General features: G+C 40.6%; 1 protein-coding gene across 1 annotated transcript in view; it reads left to right on the forward strand.

The window, feature by feature from the left end:
- Positions 1 to 17418, forward strand: part of LOC137619584 (uncharacterized) — a 58654-nt gene that overhangs the window by 39857 nt on the left and 1379 nt on the right. Inside the window, exons 7-8 of the mRNA XM_068349748.1 lie at positions 2881 to 3875; positions 8884 to 9021. Coding sequence (XP_068205849.1) covers positions 2881 to 3875; positions 8884 to 9021 — 1133 coding nt within the window. The remainder of the gene's footprint in view (positions 1 to 2880; positions 3876 to 8883; positions 9022 to 17418) is intronic.

Below are 17418 nucleotides of genomic sequence, written 5' to 3' on the forward strand. Positions count from 1 at the left end.
ATTACAAATTTGTGATTTCCTGAAATTGCTCTTATGGATCAAATAAGATTAAAACCTGTTTTTTATGGCAATGTAAAGTTGTGAGTCCCGACATATGAAGTTAAGAAGTGTCAAAAGTGTTCTCGAGTTTTTGTTATTTATTTCTGAGAGTTTATTGGCAATTAATTAACTACACATTCTCACAGGGTATTTTTGCAGACATTTTCTTGTCTAAATTTGTTATTCTTTATGCATATATTGGTATATTTTAAAATATTGCGCAGCTTACATACTTTGTGTTTTCTGATGAAAGTTTGGTTCATTTGCCTGTGATAATTTTTAATGTTAAGTGTATAGTGTGCTGATTATGTTTTATTCTAGAATTTTTAGATGAGAGGACTAGTCTATTGTATAATATGCATGTAAATTTGTAGATATATTGGAATGTGAAAGTTGTTGCCAATAAATTATGTTTTTGAAGCACATTTGTAGACCATTATTTTCTTCGTCGTAAATCAGCCAAGTTGACCTAATTCTAATTAAAAGTAATAAGATATATCACCCACATATGTTATGTAAAAGAAAGTCTAATGTAAGAAATAAGATGATGTAGATGCAAGTATTAGAGGAAAATAGAAAAGATAAGTTAAAGAAGAAAAGAATAATATTCCAATAGAAAGGAAACAGTAAAGCAATCATGAATAGCTGGATACCAGGTAGTGGATTAAAACATTTTTCTAGAGTGTTCTGTAATGATTTTTAGGTTCAGGTTTGGGGATATTGTCTACAAAATAGATCAGGAAAAGGAGAGTAAAAACCAAGAATAATAAAGCCTGGACATCAAGATATGCTAACCACGTCAAACAAATAAGGGTCTAATGAGAAACTAATAAAAAGGTAATCAGCACTAGAAATACTGTTTGTTCCTATAAGGATATAAACTTCCGAGTCATTTATATAGGTTTACTCCCGAGTCGTTTTGCTACGACCAGAAATGAAAAACTACCTAGCTGGCAACTGTACAGCATATGGTTACCAGTCATATCTCCACGCTGGCTTGGAGAGCAGAGGTCAAATCCTTATCCTTCTGGTCACTGTTAGTTCTCCCGAGCTATGATCACAACTCCATGCTAAAATATAGTGTGTCTTTTTCCTATTCAGTGCTTCCTCTCTTTCAGTGTGCATTGTGAATAAGAGTGATTTTTCAGGTAGTATGCAGACTTTTACCGTCCTTCCTGAGCTGGGTTGAGGTAGGTCCGCAACCATTATGTTTGAACTGCCCTGGTAAATGGTTTTCTTTTTATTCACCATATATCATGTAAGTTTTGTAGGGAATGGCCACTCTCATAGTGGGGAAAGTATCATGGCCTCCTTAAGAAGAAGACTAGGAGAGATAGAGCTCCTTATTCTTCTTCCTCTCTCGAGGACAAGAAATGGGGGTCTAGGACAACTTGCCGTAGACTCATTGGCCGCGGCCAATTTGTTTTTCTTTCATATCTATTATTCCAGTACTCTACCATACACTTTTCCAACTACACTCAACAAACTAATACCCCTTGAATTACAACACTCATGCACATCTCCCTTACCCTTATATAGTGGTACAATACACATACAAAAAATATATTTGTTACAATTCTTTACCTGTCGGACAACAAGTTTTCCATCAAACTTAAACAAATGATAGAAAAATAGTTCGGTTGGCTCAATATCCTGTTAATCCCAATCAATCCACTTAAGATTGATGTATTCTTTGGCTACAAGGACAAATTGCAGACCTTCATGAGATCCAACATTATTTATACTGTAAATTAGAGTGCCCGGGATGTTCCTGTATCTATGTTGGATCTTGCCATAGGTTATTGCAGATGAGGTACTGTAGCCATATGGGATACAGGTTTAGAACTGGTCAGAGACTGGGTAATCCTGAATTTTCTAACATAAGGAATCATGCCTTGAATTTTCTAACATAAGGAATCATGCCTTGAATTTTCTAACATAAGGAATCATGCCTTGAATTTTCTAACATAAGGAATCATGCCTTGAATTTTCTAACATAAGGAATCATGCCTTGAATTTTCTAACATAAGGAATCATGCCTCCATGTGCAAAATCCAAGTAAATGAAAAAACATTTTTCAATTATTGGTGGAACAAGACTTAGTGAATTTCTAACGACCCTTGAGTCATTATACATCAAACGACTTGTTCCTTCTTTGAACTCCGTCTCCGCTTCTCCTCTTTACTTAGCATAACTGAAGTCGTAGGTTGGTATAATTTTTTATTCATTCGTTCTTCACCTTCTCCTGTGGATGGTTTGGTGAGCACTGGAATTCTTATGTTTTAGTTTTTTAACAATTTTCTGTTTTAAATTCAATAATATTTTAACCATTTTAATATTGTTTTACTTTGTTTTGAAAATTATTGTGTAAATTTTAACAATTTTATATTTATAATTTTTACAGATTAATGATGAACATGGTAATGTTTGAAACGTTTCAAAATAAATTATGGCCTTTTAATGAGGTTTATATATATATATATATATATATATATATATATATATATATATATATATATATATATATATATATATATAGATATAGATATAGATATAGATATAGATATAGATATAGAGATAGAGATAGAGATAGAGATAGAGATAGAGATATATAGATATAGATATAGATATAGATATAGATATACAGAGAGAGAGAGAGAGAGAGAGAGAGAGCGTGCACTCTATAATTGGTAATCAGATGGCTTGTCAATGCCACAAATTGAAATTGTTCTAATGGATGTTGTTTTTTTTTTTGTGTTATGAGCTTAAAATCTTTTGATATTATCTTTGTAACTTTACACCATACTGTATATGTTTTATAAGCATATGCTTCACCTTCAGGTCCTTCAACTGAAGATTTGTGTTCTATTGAAGAGGATTCTAAAAGATGCAGTAATAGGCAAAGTTGTCAACAAGATATTTCTGCTTGTGAAGTCTCATCTCATTATGATACATGTTCTTGCAAAGGGAAGAAGGCAAATCATGCATCCAAAAGAACAGATGAACGTACTCATCAGATTGAGAGAAACGAGTATAAAGAAACTCAGAAATTAGAGCCACTTCATGCTGGTAACCAATCCGTAGAAAGTTGTTTCCATTCCAGTAATTCATTCATAAATTCTTGCAGTACAAAACCTAGTTCTAATTTGCATATACAGGTACAAGAGTTACCTGGTATTGAAATTCCATGCACTTCAAAGGCTCCCCATGATAATGCTCTGTTGCAACAAAGTTCTTATGATGAGAGAACTTCTGCTAGAAATGTACTGGAAGAAGAGCTAAATGAGAGTTATGTGGAAAAATGTAATGTTTCACCAGCAACAAAGTATGTAGATAAGAAAGCTGACACAGATATTCCTCAGTCCTTGTCTCAATATGAGCTAGCAGGGGGACTAAAGTTAGAAGAAGCATGCACTGAAACATATATAAGTGTTGGTAGCTCCCAGCATGACTCCCGTGTTTATATTGCTGAGGAACAGGAATCTTTTGATGAAGATTCAGAAAAAGAAGTTATATATTCAATTACAGAATTTAGTCCTGTTAATGCGATGAATGCCTCCACTTCGTCTTTTCCTCCTAAAAACGTGGGAAGACCTGAAGATAACTATGCTTTCAAACCTGTAGATGCTAAATCAGGATGGGTAGACAGAGATCCTTTAGAGATCCCAGTGAGCTATGCAGAGAACACTACAGCTTCAAGTAACGAAGGAGAGGATGCAAGAGTTACTTCGTTTGTTAGTGTCATGCATCAAGAAGGTGTGATGGTAAAACATTCCATTACTGAGGAAACAGGAAGCTGTCCTTTAGAGGAGAGACTTGTCAGACCAAAAAGTAAAGTAAGTATCTTTTTGCATTGTTTTACCATTCACGGGAATTTTGTGTACCCCAAATTACAAAAGTATAATTAACTGCTAAATGTGTTAATTATATTGAAAAAAAAGTCTTATTATGTTTATTTAAAGCTTAATGTTCCTTTTAAAGAACGTCTTTCTTTCATAAAACCTGGCTAAAACTAATTTGTTCCGGCATTAAATACAAACCATTCTGCTCTTTACAGTGGAGATATATTTTGGCGACAGCTGAAACTAGCCATAACACATTCAAGCGGGGTGTAACTACCTACCACTAGTTAGCGGAGGGAGAGCATGGGGTAGACCAACCATCCTGCTCACACCTGCAATAATAACAGTATATGTCTTTTTATTTCAGTTAACATGATTAAAGCAACTGGCCTAAAAACTAGAAAATCCTCTTTCTTTTCAGAGTGTAATATAACCCCGGACTTCCTTTAGGTCCAGATAACATCGTTTTCCTTAGCAGGTAGTCTCTCTCGTTGCCGCTATGCCAACTCCTACCTTTCTTAGGGCTTTTGGGTTTCCCCGCTAAGGAATGGTCTTCGATTATACTACAGTTGAGGCCACAACTGGAGTGTACACCTGCCTCCCTTGTGGTTGACCACAGTCATCCTTTCCGAGACTCTGGAGGTAATGCACCGATAAATTTTTCATGCCCTTAGCTGCAGCACTGTCTGCTTCTAATCCCCCTTCATTCTTGCAGCTCCGTCATAGGAATGAGAGCAGTCGCAGACTTGCTTCCCTTGGACTTTCCATTTGGGGGATCCCCTCGTGTTGTATCCAGAAACTAGCTTTGGCTACATTTCACAGGCAGCACTCGAACCGACCTTAACCTGGAGCTTAATCAGCTTGTTGACGAGAAGGAGAGTGTGCTGCTCGGAGGTCCACCTCCAAGTGTTGGGAAGCCTTTCCTTTTGCCGGAGAGATGCCCTTCGCCAGCTGCAGGTGTAAAGCAGTAATTCCCTTCGCGGGAAGGCTCCCTTCCCTTCTTGCAGGTGTTGGGCAACTATCTCGTTTGCAGAAAAATCGCCCTTCACCAGAGTGGTACCCCCTCGGAGAAGCCGCAAGCATGTGCTCTATTCGTCGATGCCTCGCTCTTGCTCTTTGGTCGCAGCTCCTACCCCTCGCCGTCATACACTCAGGGTACAAAATAGTGATGCATCTAGCCGCTTGCAGTCGCCAGCTCTCAGGCACGAGTCGCGTGAGGAATTTCCCTTCTGGTTCATTTCGCAGATGGTGATGCCTGCCAGCTGCTTCCGGTCCCCGCATCTCCCATCTGCGAGTCTCATAGGTTATAACTCTGTAGGGTTATTTCCTACATTGAAACTGTTGTTGTTATTATTATTATTATTATTATTATTATTATTATTATTATTATTATTATTATTACTTGCTAAGCTACAACCCTAGTGGAAAAGCAAGATGCTATAGGCCCAAGGGCTCCAACAGCGAAAGTAGTGTAGTGAGGAAAGAAAATAAGGAAGTAAATAAAGTACAGTACAATCAAAATAAAATATTTCAAGAACTGTAACAACATTAAAATAATTCTTTCATATATAAACTAATAAAACTTCAAAAACAAGAGGAAGAGAAATAACATAGAATAGTGGACCCGAGTGTACCCTCAAGCAAGAGAACTCTACCCGAAGACAGTGAGAGACCATTGTACAGAGGCTATGGCACTGCCCAAGACTAGAGAACAATGGATTGATTTGGGAGTGTCCTCCTAGAAGAGCTGCTTACCATAGTTAGTCTCTTTGGACACAACAAAGCTCATAGAGTTTAGTGAGGCATTCGCCTTGTCGACACTCACTAACGCTTGCTGGCATTCACTAACGCTCGCCGACGCTGGCTGGCGGTTGTCAACGCTCTCCTCGACAAAGAATTAGTTCGGTAGTCCTGACTTACCCACGTCCTTTGGGAACCTGGCTAGTGTTTATGTTCTTTGCATACAGGGGCTAACAAACCCTTACATGCAAGACTATGCTTTTTCATGGGAGGAGAGCCCACCTGACACCAAGTGTAGCGAGTTGCCCAGGTAAGCTCCCGTCCCTCAGGAGGTCAACGCAACACCACGTGCTCGCTAACACCTCCATAGTAATGGGCTGGTACAAGCTCTTTCTGTTGTGCATGCACGCTCTCCGAAGGCAAAACCCTCGGTGGTTATTGCTTCAAATGGAGATACCTGCTGACTGCATGCTGCCACTGCATGCCACCATTGTGGCCCCAGGGTACAACAAGTCTCATTAGGCATGATCCTGCTCGGTCATTTATGCAGATAGGAATGCTTTCCGACTACTTGCTTCCTCCACATCCCACTGTTGTTCGGAAGACAAGACTTGCGAAACATAATCTTATGCGGTTACTTTCTCAGAATTTTCTTCCCAACCGGATAGAGAGCTCTTCAGAGCACTCATGGTATCGGCCTCTGACCCCTTGTGATCTCTCCTCACCCCCGTCACACCCTCAGGGCTCAACGGTCTAGTGAAACTTAACCCATTGAAGGTTATTTTCACAAGCATCTAGTTCCGAAGGGATAGAGTCAGCTTGTGCTCACATTTACGAACCTACAGGGACGCTTGTCCCCCCACAAATCAAGCAGGCAAACACCTACGGACAAAAGTCTGATCGCTTTGCTAACTGCATGTACTTTTTGTGGGCACACACATGCTCACAAACATGTTAACATTACTACGGCTGGTCATTGATCAATTCTTTTGGGCTCCATGAGGATAATCAAACATGGGAATGTGTTCACGATGCTTAGGGTCATGTTCGAGCACATACCCGGAGGTAGAGAATTTGCGATTTCAAACATCCACATGCAGGCAAGTGAGCTATTGCTACCGGTAAAGGCAGTTCGCTTTGCCAAATGCATGCGTTACTTTCATGGGCGCATGCACACCCATAAGGATTAGCAAGGACTATGTACCATCGTACAATTGGAACCTTGTTCTAATAAATCACTAAATTGCTTTCTAATTCGATGGTTGTATTCAGGTTATGCATGAACCTCCTACCTTCCCGTAACCAGACATAAGTACTGTAGTCTATCCTCAAGTAGACTCCTTCATTCCAGTCAGTTCCTCCCTAACATCTCCGCATCGGCATTCTAAGTATTGAAAGTATTTTGACTTTGAAACTTTGCATAAGTGAGTCTGTACCCTTGAGAGGGAACATTTGGAGCTTATGCCAGTTTTTCCGAAACGGAGAAATGCAAACTGTTTTCGGCATTTGTAAGGGATTTCTGTCATTGGAAGAAGGAGGTCTCAATAGCGAACATTGATCAATGTTCTTCAATTGAGTTCTGGGCACAATGAACCATTCAGGCTGCACCTGGACCTTCTGCCTCTGCATTCTCATTATAAGATCGGAAGAAATTGCCTGTTAGAGGAATTTTGCTGTCTGTTTTATTGGTCCGGAGCTGGACTTGTGCATACAATTACCTGTCCAGCAAATGAATTGAAGATATGTCTCAATCTTGCCTTTCGGAAGTAGTTTTCGTGTAATTGGTCATTAGCTACTGATCGTTTCCTTAACAGCGATCAACTAGGGAGATTTGCTGGAATGTCATCATCTGCTAGAGAATACTGGATACTTCGGGGTTACCGATCCTTAAGCAGACCTACACAACCAACTTCCACTGGAACGAAGTCAGTTGGAGGACAGGGTTCACCCCCCCCCTACAGAACAGTTCTTTGCAACCGATTGTATGACTCGACAGCAATCAACGTGAGATGTTCACTTGTTAAGCAATCTCTTCGCCCCTCGGGTGCAACCGATGAGAGATGATTTTCCGCTTGAGAGTCAAATGTTTCTTGTCCCTCTCAATTGAACCTTCTATCCCTTCGGGATTAATCAACAGACACAATCCCAGGCAGAGCTGGTTACCCTACTGGGTTGTTGGCTGGCCAGATATCCCAGAGTCCATCCCAGTTTCCAATAGTTTGGAAGAGAAGACTACTTTTCTCCAGAAAAGATGGCTTGTACAACCTGTCTCCCATAGTCTTACGCTCCTTTTACAAGCAAATGCCTCCTTATAGCTATAGGAGCACATAACACTACTCGCCAAGCTTCTGTGCACTTATAGGGCATTCTCATTTACTACTTCATATTTCAAGTTGCTGGTAGAGAATTCAACTATTTCCTATCACTAGTCACTGGCATAGAATTTTTCTTGGTACTCATTTATAACTTTTATTTTATTGTACAATAATGGTTACATATATACCTTTTGTAGTCAGGGCAGAAGTTTGTGCTGAATTGTTTCAAATTTCTGCACTTTCTTGTTCCTGCAAAGGAGGGGAGGGCAAGTTTAATTGCTCAGGACTAGCAACATTACTAGATTTTTATAACCAGTGCTTCTTTACCAAAAAATTTTTGAAGGATGTTAAAGCCAGGGTTATATTATGATAAAAAGTCAAAGTCCCCCCCCCCCCCCCCTCCCCCCGTCTTCCCTTCTTTTAAAGACAATTATAGGAGGAAGATTATTTTAGGACTTACTGATATGAAACTTGTGTAAATACTGATGTATATTGTAGCCCTGCCCATGTTGGCACTCAGGTAAATAGGATGTTGATAAGAGTAAAAGTTGCAATTACAGTAACCTGATAAAAATAGCTGTTTCTGTCAGTAATATTTTAACTTCAATCAATTAGTATCAATAAATTTTGTCATCTTAACCTGTCTATACTGTACTCTGAGGTGTTTATCATGACATTTTTTCAGTGTAAGACATTAACAGCAAAGTCATCTGTTAACATGTGTCATTACACTATATTGTAAAATAAAGGGTATTTAAATTGTTTTTTATTAATGATACAGTGCCATTGGGATCAAGGCATTTACAACCTAATATAGAACAGATTATCTCCAGTGCTTTGGATGATGCTGTAACAAATACAGTTTTCTTCAGTACTGAAGCCTCAGTCATTATGTTTTCTGTCTACGCTATAGTATATTCTTGATAATGTTTTTTTTATATTTTTAGGTGAAGCGACCCTTGAATCCATATATGCTTTTTCAAAATGAGATGAAAAAGAAAGTCATGAATGATCATCCTGGAGAACATTATCAGGTCACATTGAAAAGACTTGGCATTATGTGGAAGTATTTGACATACTCTGAAGTAAGTACTGTACAGTATTATAGACTGTGTTCTTGTTATTTAGTATTGTGAAATTATTTGGAATTGTAATACTGTAGTTAAAAACACTGCTTGATCTAATGTTTTATTGATGTGCACCCAAATGATTTGTATATACATACATACATATACCATGGCACTTCCCCCAATTTTGGGGGGTAGCCGACATCAACAAAGAAACAAAAACAAAAAGGGGACCTCTACTCTCTACGTTCCTCCCAGCCTAACAAGGGACTCAACCGAGTTCAGCTGGTACTGCTAGGGTGTCACAGCCCACCCTCCCACATTATCCACCACAGATGAAGCTTCATAATGCTGAATCCCCTACTGCTGCTACCTCCGCGGTCATTTAAGGCATCGGAGGCAGCAGCAGGGCCTACCGGAACTGCGTCACAATCGCTCGCCATTCATTCCTATTTCTAGCACGCTCTCTTGCCTTGCTCACATCTATCCTCCTATCACTCCTATAAAATCCACAAAATACCAGGCAACTTGTATGTCTTATGAAACAAGTACTAAGAAGTCATTTTACGATGTTTTATAGCTCTCTTAAACATTATGAAATTGCTTCTAATCTTGGTAGCATACCTTGTTTCCCATTTTATTCGTAATTTCTTAAGTATGCTGACATTTTGCTGAAACCTTAAGTAAAGCACAGTTTGGAGTGAAGGGCAAGTTACAATATACTTGATATTATATACATAATATGTTTTTAAAGTCATTTATGAGGGTCATTGTCTTGTATTTCTTTAAGCACAAAATATGAAGGAGATTAGGTTATGTATAATAGAAAATGGGACCTGTAAAATGTGTAAACACATGATTATCGTGAATTAAATCATCCTGGCGTGTGTAATAGTAAAACACAACAGCATTCTATGATTATGTTGTCCTTTTTACTAATACACAACATTGATTTTTCAATATTAAACTTAGCCGGTGATCATATAGCTGCAACTCTGTTGCTCGACAGAAAAACCTACGGTCAAAATACGCCAGCGATCGCTATGCAGGTGGGGGTGTACATCAACAGCGCCATCTGTCGAGCAGGTACTTAGTACTCCAAGTAAACAAAGAACCAATTTTCTCTCTGTCGGGCTACTGACAAGACCTACTAATACGCTGTTACTAACTGGATTTGTTTTCACAACTATTTGGTGAAGTACACTATTCTAGTTTTGAGCTTTCGCTATGCAGGGGTTTTATCTTCATCTCAAAACTTGAACTCGTTTTGGATAGATTTAATTATGGTGACAAAGAGAGTATGGACTCTCTTTCACTTTTAAATGGCCGACCCTTCCCTTAGACGGAAGTGTGTTTAGGTTTTTAGTAATTTTGCTTAACACGTTATAGATCTATATTTTATATCTCTCCGCCTTTATTAGGCCTCTTCGATTAACTTTCCATTTATTATAAACATATAAAAATAAATTTTTATGTTTTGTTTATATGCGACCTTTCCTGATAGTAGGCGGTCCTAACTTGGAACCGAAGTTAATCAACGTTGAGCCCGTTATATCGTATTTAGCCTTTAAAGAATTTAAAACTTTTTAAATTTAATGTTTTATGAAAGAATTTCTTTGATAGTCTTCGTACTGTTTTCAAAGATGAACTAACGTTTAGTTTTTTAGACTACGCAGTTGTTGACGTTCAGGACGTTCAACATGCGCTCTATCGTTACGATAGAGAGAGAGTGTATCACGGTTTCACTTTGCAGTAAGAGTAAATCGATTCTGACGTTTCGTTCATTCTTTCTTAGCTTAAATGGTTTAAATTCTAGATTAAAGGAACTTTTTATTTGGAAAACCTTTCAGTTTTTTCCTTTAGCCAAATAACATGTTTTTTTGACGATATATAATTGGGCTCTTCTCTCAGGTGCGAAATCAAGAGAGAAAGAGAGAGAGAGATAGAGACGGAGGGAGAGAGAGGAGAAAAAACGTTCCGTTCAAGCGGGTAACGTTGTTCTCGTGTTACTCTCCTCCCTAGTCGCTGTACGGGGAAGAAGGTAAAACGTTTCTAGGGTTTTATTCTTGTCCCCAGGCTATGTGCGGTGAGAGATTGAAAACGTAGTTTATTTGAACTAGTGTTTAGTCTCTTTCCCAGCCACTGAATTCTTTATCTTTATATATGTTTTCTGTTTTTGCTAGTATTAATGAGCTGCATTATACGACTGTTTTCGCAATTACTACCTTTTAATGAAGGGTAGAATTGCGTGTTTCAGGTAGAAATCAGTAAAAGTTTCGATTTCAGTGAAATAAGTGCAAAACAGAAAATCGAAGTGATAAAGTGATATGCGCAAAGTGTTACAGTGTTGCGTCCGAGGGTTCGTCTGTTCGTGCCTGTCGTTCACCTAGTCCGGGACCTCTTGCAAGCTCCCAAGCCCAGGGGAGAAGTAATGTCGAACGACTTATGGGTTCGTCAGGCCTTGATCAACGAACAGACGTTTCCCTCCGTGGTTTCGGGCGTATCTACCCAAGATCGCCCCACCCACACAAAGACGAGAGAGCCCATTTACTTCTCGTCTGCGGAAGAGGTTTCTCGTAAGAAACCATGGACCAAGGTCTCGCAGCTTATTAAGCGCAAGTCGGTCCCTTCCGCGCAAGTCCAACGGCCCAGTTGTTGCCACTGGGTCAGTTCGGACTCGCTGCAGTCTTCCGACGACTGCTCACCTCCTAAGAGAGGCAAAGCGGTACCGCAACAGGCAGTAACACCGTCTGTTGCCGCACCTGCTACTGTAGACCCTAAGTGGTCTTTGCTGCAGACCATGCAGACACAGTTAACATCTTTAATGCAGGACTTTCGTGAGGAGAAGGTTGACGCTGCACCCGTTAGCCTACAACCAACCACGGTTGTGCGTTCAGTTGACGCTGAGGCTACCTTCTCCCGCACTCCAGCTGTGAGAGTCCCGCCACCCATGCGCAGTGTACCCTGCCAGCCGCATGTTGACGTTCAGCGACGCACGAAACCCTCCGTTGACGTTCGCGAGTTACAACAACAACCTAAGTTGTTTTGTTTTGACGCGGTGCGTCAACCTCCGCATTCTAGAGTTGTTTTGACTGCTCAGTATAGACAGTCAAAGCAGTCTCGAGTGAACACTGTATGTCCTCACGCACCTGTTGTGGTTGACAGTTCAGTTGTTGACAGTTCACAGACTGTCAAGCAGTTACATGACGTTGCCTTCTGGTCTGCTACTAATGCACCAGTGAGAGACTCACTGAGATAACCTAGCTTTCATCGGACAAGGTTCCTGTAGATGAGAAAGTGCTGTTCTCCCTCCTACTGATATTCCTTTGAGGACTCTGTCATTTGGAGAGGAGCCTTAAGCTGCTTAGCCTCCTATGGACTTTAATTAAATCATGATGATTTTTTAAGGATCTTCGTCCGGATCTTGTAACTGCTGCTCCTCGTTCGCCTAAACGTCAGAACTTACACTAGGCCTAGCTACTTCGAAGCCGTTGTTGTTAAGCTAGTGCTCTCTCGCTCTCCTACAGAGCGTTACGTTGGCTAGGCGACTGGTTTTTGCACCAGGAGGAGTTTTAGGGATACAGCCTTTGATTTCCCTTCTTTTAAACTGGCTTATAGAGCGAGAGTCTGATAGGACACGAGAGAAGTTCTCGGCTTGGGAGTTCATGCCTCTGCCCAGATAGACTTCTCAATTCTGGTAGACTCGCCCTGGCGCCTAGCCAGGAGACGCTCCAAGTTGTTTACAGGTCAACTTCTCAACTTTTGTCGAGCCTTTGAAGTTTTGCTGTACTATTATGTCACACATAACAAGGCTTCCAGGGATGGTAAATGGTTCCGCCTCAGTCGCTAACCCCGTCTGTTGCAACACCTGCTCCCGTAGACCCTAAATGGGCTTTGCTGCAAGACATGCAGTCCAAGCTTGTGTCCTTGATAGAGGACTTAAATGCGGAGAAGAACCTTCTGGCCAACAACCTTCCAACCGGTTGGTTGTGCGCCCTGTTGACGCTGAGGTATCCTACTCGCGTCTGCCAGTTGAGGTGGTTCCTCCACCGATGCGACCCAGTGTGGGTTGCCAGTCGCACGTTGACGTTAAGCGACGCTCGGAGGTGGTTGTTGACGTTCAGTGTGTCACTAGGAAGACGTTCAACAACCAGCAGAGGTGACTTGTTGTGACGCAGTGCGTCAACCTCAGCAACCCGGTAGGGTGTTGACTGCACAACCCAGACAGTCTAGACAGTTTCGGGTTGACGCTGTACTTCCTCGCGCACCAATGGTTGTTGACAGTTCACAGACTGTGCAGCAGTGCCATGATATTGCGTCCGGCTCCGTCACGCATCCACCAGTGCGACCGGATTCAGCGAGTCAGACGTTGCCCACTCCGTTGCCGTTTCCTCATCAGTTTCGGATGAGGAACCCTCTGATGAGGACGTTGCTGAACAAGACGATCAACCCCCAGCCCTGCTATCCATCCAGAAGATGCTGAAGAAGGAACGCTGCCCAGTCAGGCTGTAGATGAGTGTGGTAGGGACACTGTCATCCGTGGATCAATTTGTGTCACTAGGAAGACTACACCTCCGTCCTCTTCTATACCATCTAGCTTTTCACTGGAAAAAGGACAAGACGCTAGAAGCGGTCTCGATCCCGGTTTCCGGAAAGATAAAGTCTTGTCTGACTTGGTGAAAGGACTATATCAACCTTAGAGAGGGTCTTCCCCTGACTGTTCAGACTCCCAACCACGTTCTCTTCTCGGACGCATCGGACGTAGGCTGGGGTGCGACATTAGACGGTAGGGAATGCTCGGGATTATGGAACTCGAGTCAAAGGACAATGCATTTCAACTGCAAGGAGCTACTGGCAGTACGTCTGACCTGGAAAGCTTCAGGTCTCTCCTTCAAGGCAAAGTGGTGGAGGTGAACTCGGACAACACCACGGCTTTGGCGTACATTTCCAAGCAAGGAGGGACCTACTTTCTGACATTGTACGAGATCGCAAGGGACCTCCTCACCTGGTCAAAAGGTCTAGACATTTCACTAGTAACGAGGTTCATCCAAGGCAACTTGAATGTCATGGCAGATTGTCTCAGTCGGAAGGGACAAATAATTCCAACAGAATGGACCCTCCACAAGGATGTATGCAAGAGACTTTGGGCCACCTGGGGCCAGCCAACCATAGATCTCTTCGCAACCTCGATGACCAAGAGGCTCCCAATATTTTGCTCACCAATCCCGGACCCAGCAGCAGTTCATATAGATGCCTTTCTACTAGATTGGTCACATCTAGTTCTATATGCATTCCCTCCGTTCAAGATTGTCAACAAGGTACTGCAGAAGTTCGCCTCTCACGAAGGGACAAGGTTGACGCTAGTTGCTTCCCTCTGGCCCGCGAGAGAATGGCTCACCGAGGTACTTCGATGGCTAGTAGACGTTCCCAGAACACTTCCCCTAAGGGTGGACCTTCTACGTCAGCCACGCGTAAAGAAGGTACACCAAGGCCTCCACGCTCTTCGTCTGACTGCCTTCAGACTATCGAAAGACTCTCGAGAGCTAGAGGCTTTTCGAAGGAAGCAACCAGAGCGATTGCTAGAGCAAGGAGAACATCCACCCTTAGAGTCTACCAATCGAAGTGGGAAATCTTCCGAAACTGGTGCAAGTCAGTATCCGTATCCTCGACCAGTACCTCTGTAACTCAATTAGCTGACTTTCTCTTATATCTGAGGAAAGAACGATCTCTTTCAGCTCCCACTATCAAGAGTTACAGAAGCATGTTGGCATCAGTCTTCCGTCACAGAGGCTTAGATCTTTCCAACAATAAAGATCTACAGGACCTCCTTAAGTCTTTTGAGACCACGAAGGAGCGTCGTTTGGTTACACCTGGTTGGAATTTAGACGTGGTACTAAGATTCCTTATGTCAGACAGGTTCGAACCGCTACAATCAGCCTCCCTGAAAGATCTCACCTTTAAGACTCTTTTCCTGATATGCTTAGCCACAGCTAAAAGAGTCAGTGAGATTCATGCCTTCAGCAAGAACATCGGATTCTCATCCGAAACGGCTACATGTTCTACAACTTGGTTTTCTAGCCAAACACGAGCTGCCTTCTCGGCCTTGACCAATATCGTTCGATATTCCAAACTTATCGTATGGTTGGAAATGAACTAGAAAGAGTCTTATGTCCTGTAAGAGCTCTTAAGTTCTATTTAAAAACCTTTACGAGGCCCGTCTGAAGCTTTATGGTGTTCAGTTAAGAATCCATCTTTGCCTATGTCAAAGAATGCTTTATCCTATTTTATCAGACTGTTAATACGAGAAGCTCATTCCCATCTGAATGAGGAAGACCAAGCTTTGCTGAAGGTAAGGACACACGAAGTTAGAGCTGTCGCAACTTCCGTGGCCTTTAAACAAAATAGATCTCTGCAAAGTATAATCGACGCAACCTATTGGAAAAGCAAATCAGTGTTTGCGTCTTTTTATCTTAAGAATGTCCAGTCTCTTTACGAGAACTGCTACACTCTGGGACCATTCGTAGCAACGAGTGCAGTAGTGGGTGAGGGCTCAACCACTACAATTCCCTAATTCCATAACCTTTTTAATCTTTCTCTTGAAATGTTTTATTATTGTTTTTGGGTTGTCCGGAAGGCTAAGAAGCCTTTCGCATCCTACTTGATTTGGCGGGTGGTCAAAGTCATTTCTTGAGAAGCGCCTAGATTAGAGGTTTTGATGAGGTCCTGTTGTATGGGTTGCAACCCTTGATACTTCAGATCCTAGGGGTCGCTCAGCATCCTAAGAGGATCACGAGGCTCCGTAAGGAAGACGTACTTAAAAAGGCAGAGTAATTGTTCAAGTCGACTTCCTTACCAGGTACTTATTTATTTTATGTTTGTTATTTTGAATAACTGCTAAAATGAAATACAAAATACTTACCTCATAATAATGTAAACATGTAATGCTGGTCTCTACCCACCCCCCTGGGTGTGAATCAGCTATATGATCACCGGCTAAGTTTAATATTGAAAAATGTTTTTTTTATTAATAAAATAAATTTTTGAATATACTTACCCGGTGATCATATATTAAAGGACCCTCCCTTCCTCCCCAATAGAGACCCAGTGGACCGAGGAGAAAATTGGTTCTTTGTTTACTTGGAGTACTAAGTACCTGCTCGACAGATGGCGCTGTTGATGTACACCCCCACCTGCATAGCGATCGCTGGCGTATTTTGACCGTAGGTTTTTCTGTCGAGCAACAGAGTTGCAGCTATATGATCACCGGGTAAGTATATTCAAAAATTTATTTTATTAATAAAAATAACATTTTACAAATAGATGTACACATACATTCATGTTTTAAATATATTACAGTAGCTATTTATTTGAGTCAGTTACTGTGGTACAATTCTTTTTTAATCATAATGATGGTTTTGGTTGGCTAGCCTATTTTGACAAAGTTCTGAGTGCAATTCGTTGTATTTAGTTTGACTTTTATGTTTTGTTTTTTATATACCCTAAAGTGATAAATGATCCTTTACTTCTTTGGATTTCATATGTAACTTTTGACTTTGTGTTTGTTTGTATAGATTAGAAATTGTCTGGATATAATTTTTGGATAGTCTAACTGGGCTACCTTAGTGCGTGTTGGTAGCAGCTTGGTGTTTGTTTGCATTAACTATACATTGTTGGGATACAACTTTGGAGTAGTCTAACTTTGGCTAGCTTGTACTTTGGTAATATTTATGCACCCTCTTGGTTCTACTAATGCAAATATGCAAATGATTACTGTACTGTAGATTGGTACTGTACTGTTAGCCTTACCTGGTATCAAAATCCCAATCAGCAACATCAGTGGAAAAATCTTACAGTGTCAGTTGATGGTTGTTTCTGTGTTGGTTAGTTTCATATCTTTGTTGATTCCTATACCCGATTTTTCCCATATCCTTCAAAGCTAGGTTGGATATGGGAATAAGGTTATTTTACCTATTATTCTTTGGTGTATTCATCCTTTTTTATTTGTTATGTCCTGTTTGATCTCTTCAGTTTTTACCTCTCCTTTAAGGTATCGGCAGGGTTGGAAACTATTTTTGAGCTACAGTTTTGGGACTCACACTAGTTTGATTGCATTGAAAAATAAACTATTTCCCCTAGTTTTACTTGAATAAAACGAATAGTTTTTTAATAATTTTTTTGTACTTTTCTCTTGGGTTTTTTTCACATCTATCTCCCATTTTTTTAAATTGAAAATATCGCTGCTATTTATTAGCAAGTATAAGGTATATAGAATACAAGAAATAACTTTACAAAGCACTAAAATGTATTTTTTTTATTTAAGAAAAAAATAACAAAAATAAAAATTTCACAAAAATACATGAATTAATAAAAAACCTATGCAAGGATGAATTCAAAAGTTATTCCTTAAAATACACC

This window comes from Palaemon carinicauda, chromosome 26 (assembly GCF_036898095.1).
Source record: "Palaemon carinicauda isolate YSFRI2023 chromosome 26, ASM3689809v2, whole genome shotgun sequence".
Classification (NCBI taxonomy): domain Eukaryota; kingdom Metazoa; phylum Arthropoda; class Malacostraca; order Decapoda; family Palaemonidae; genus Palaemon; species Palaemon carinicauda.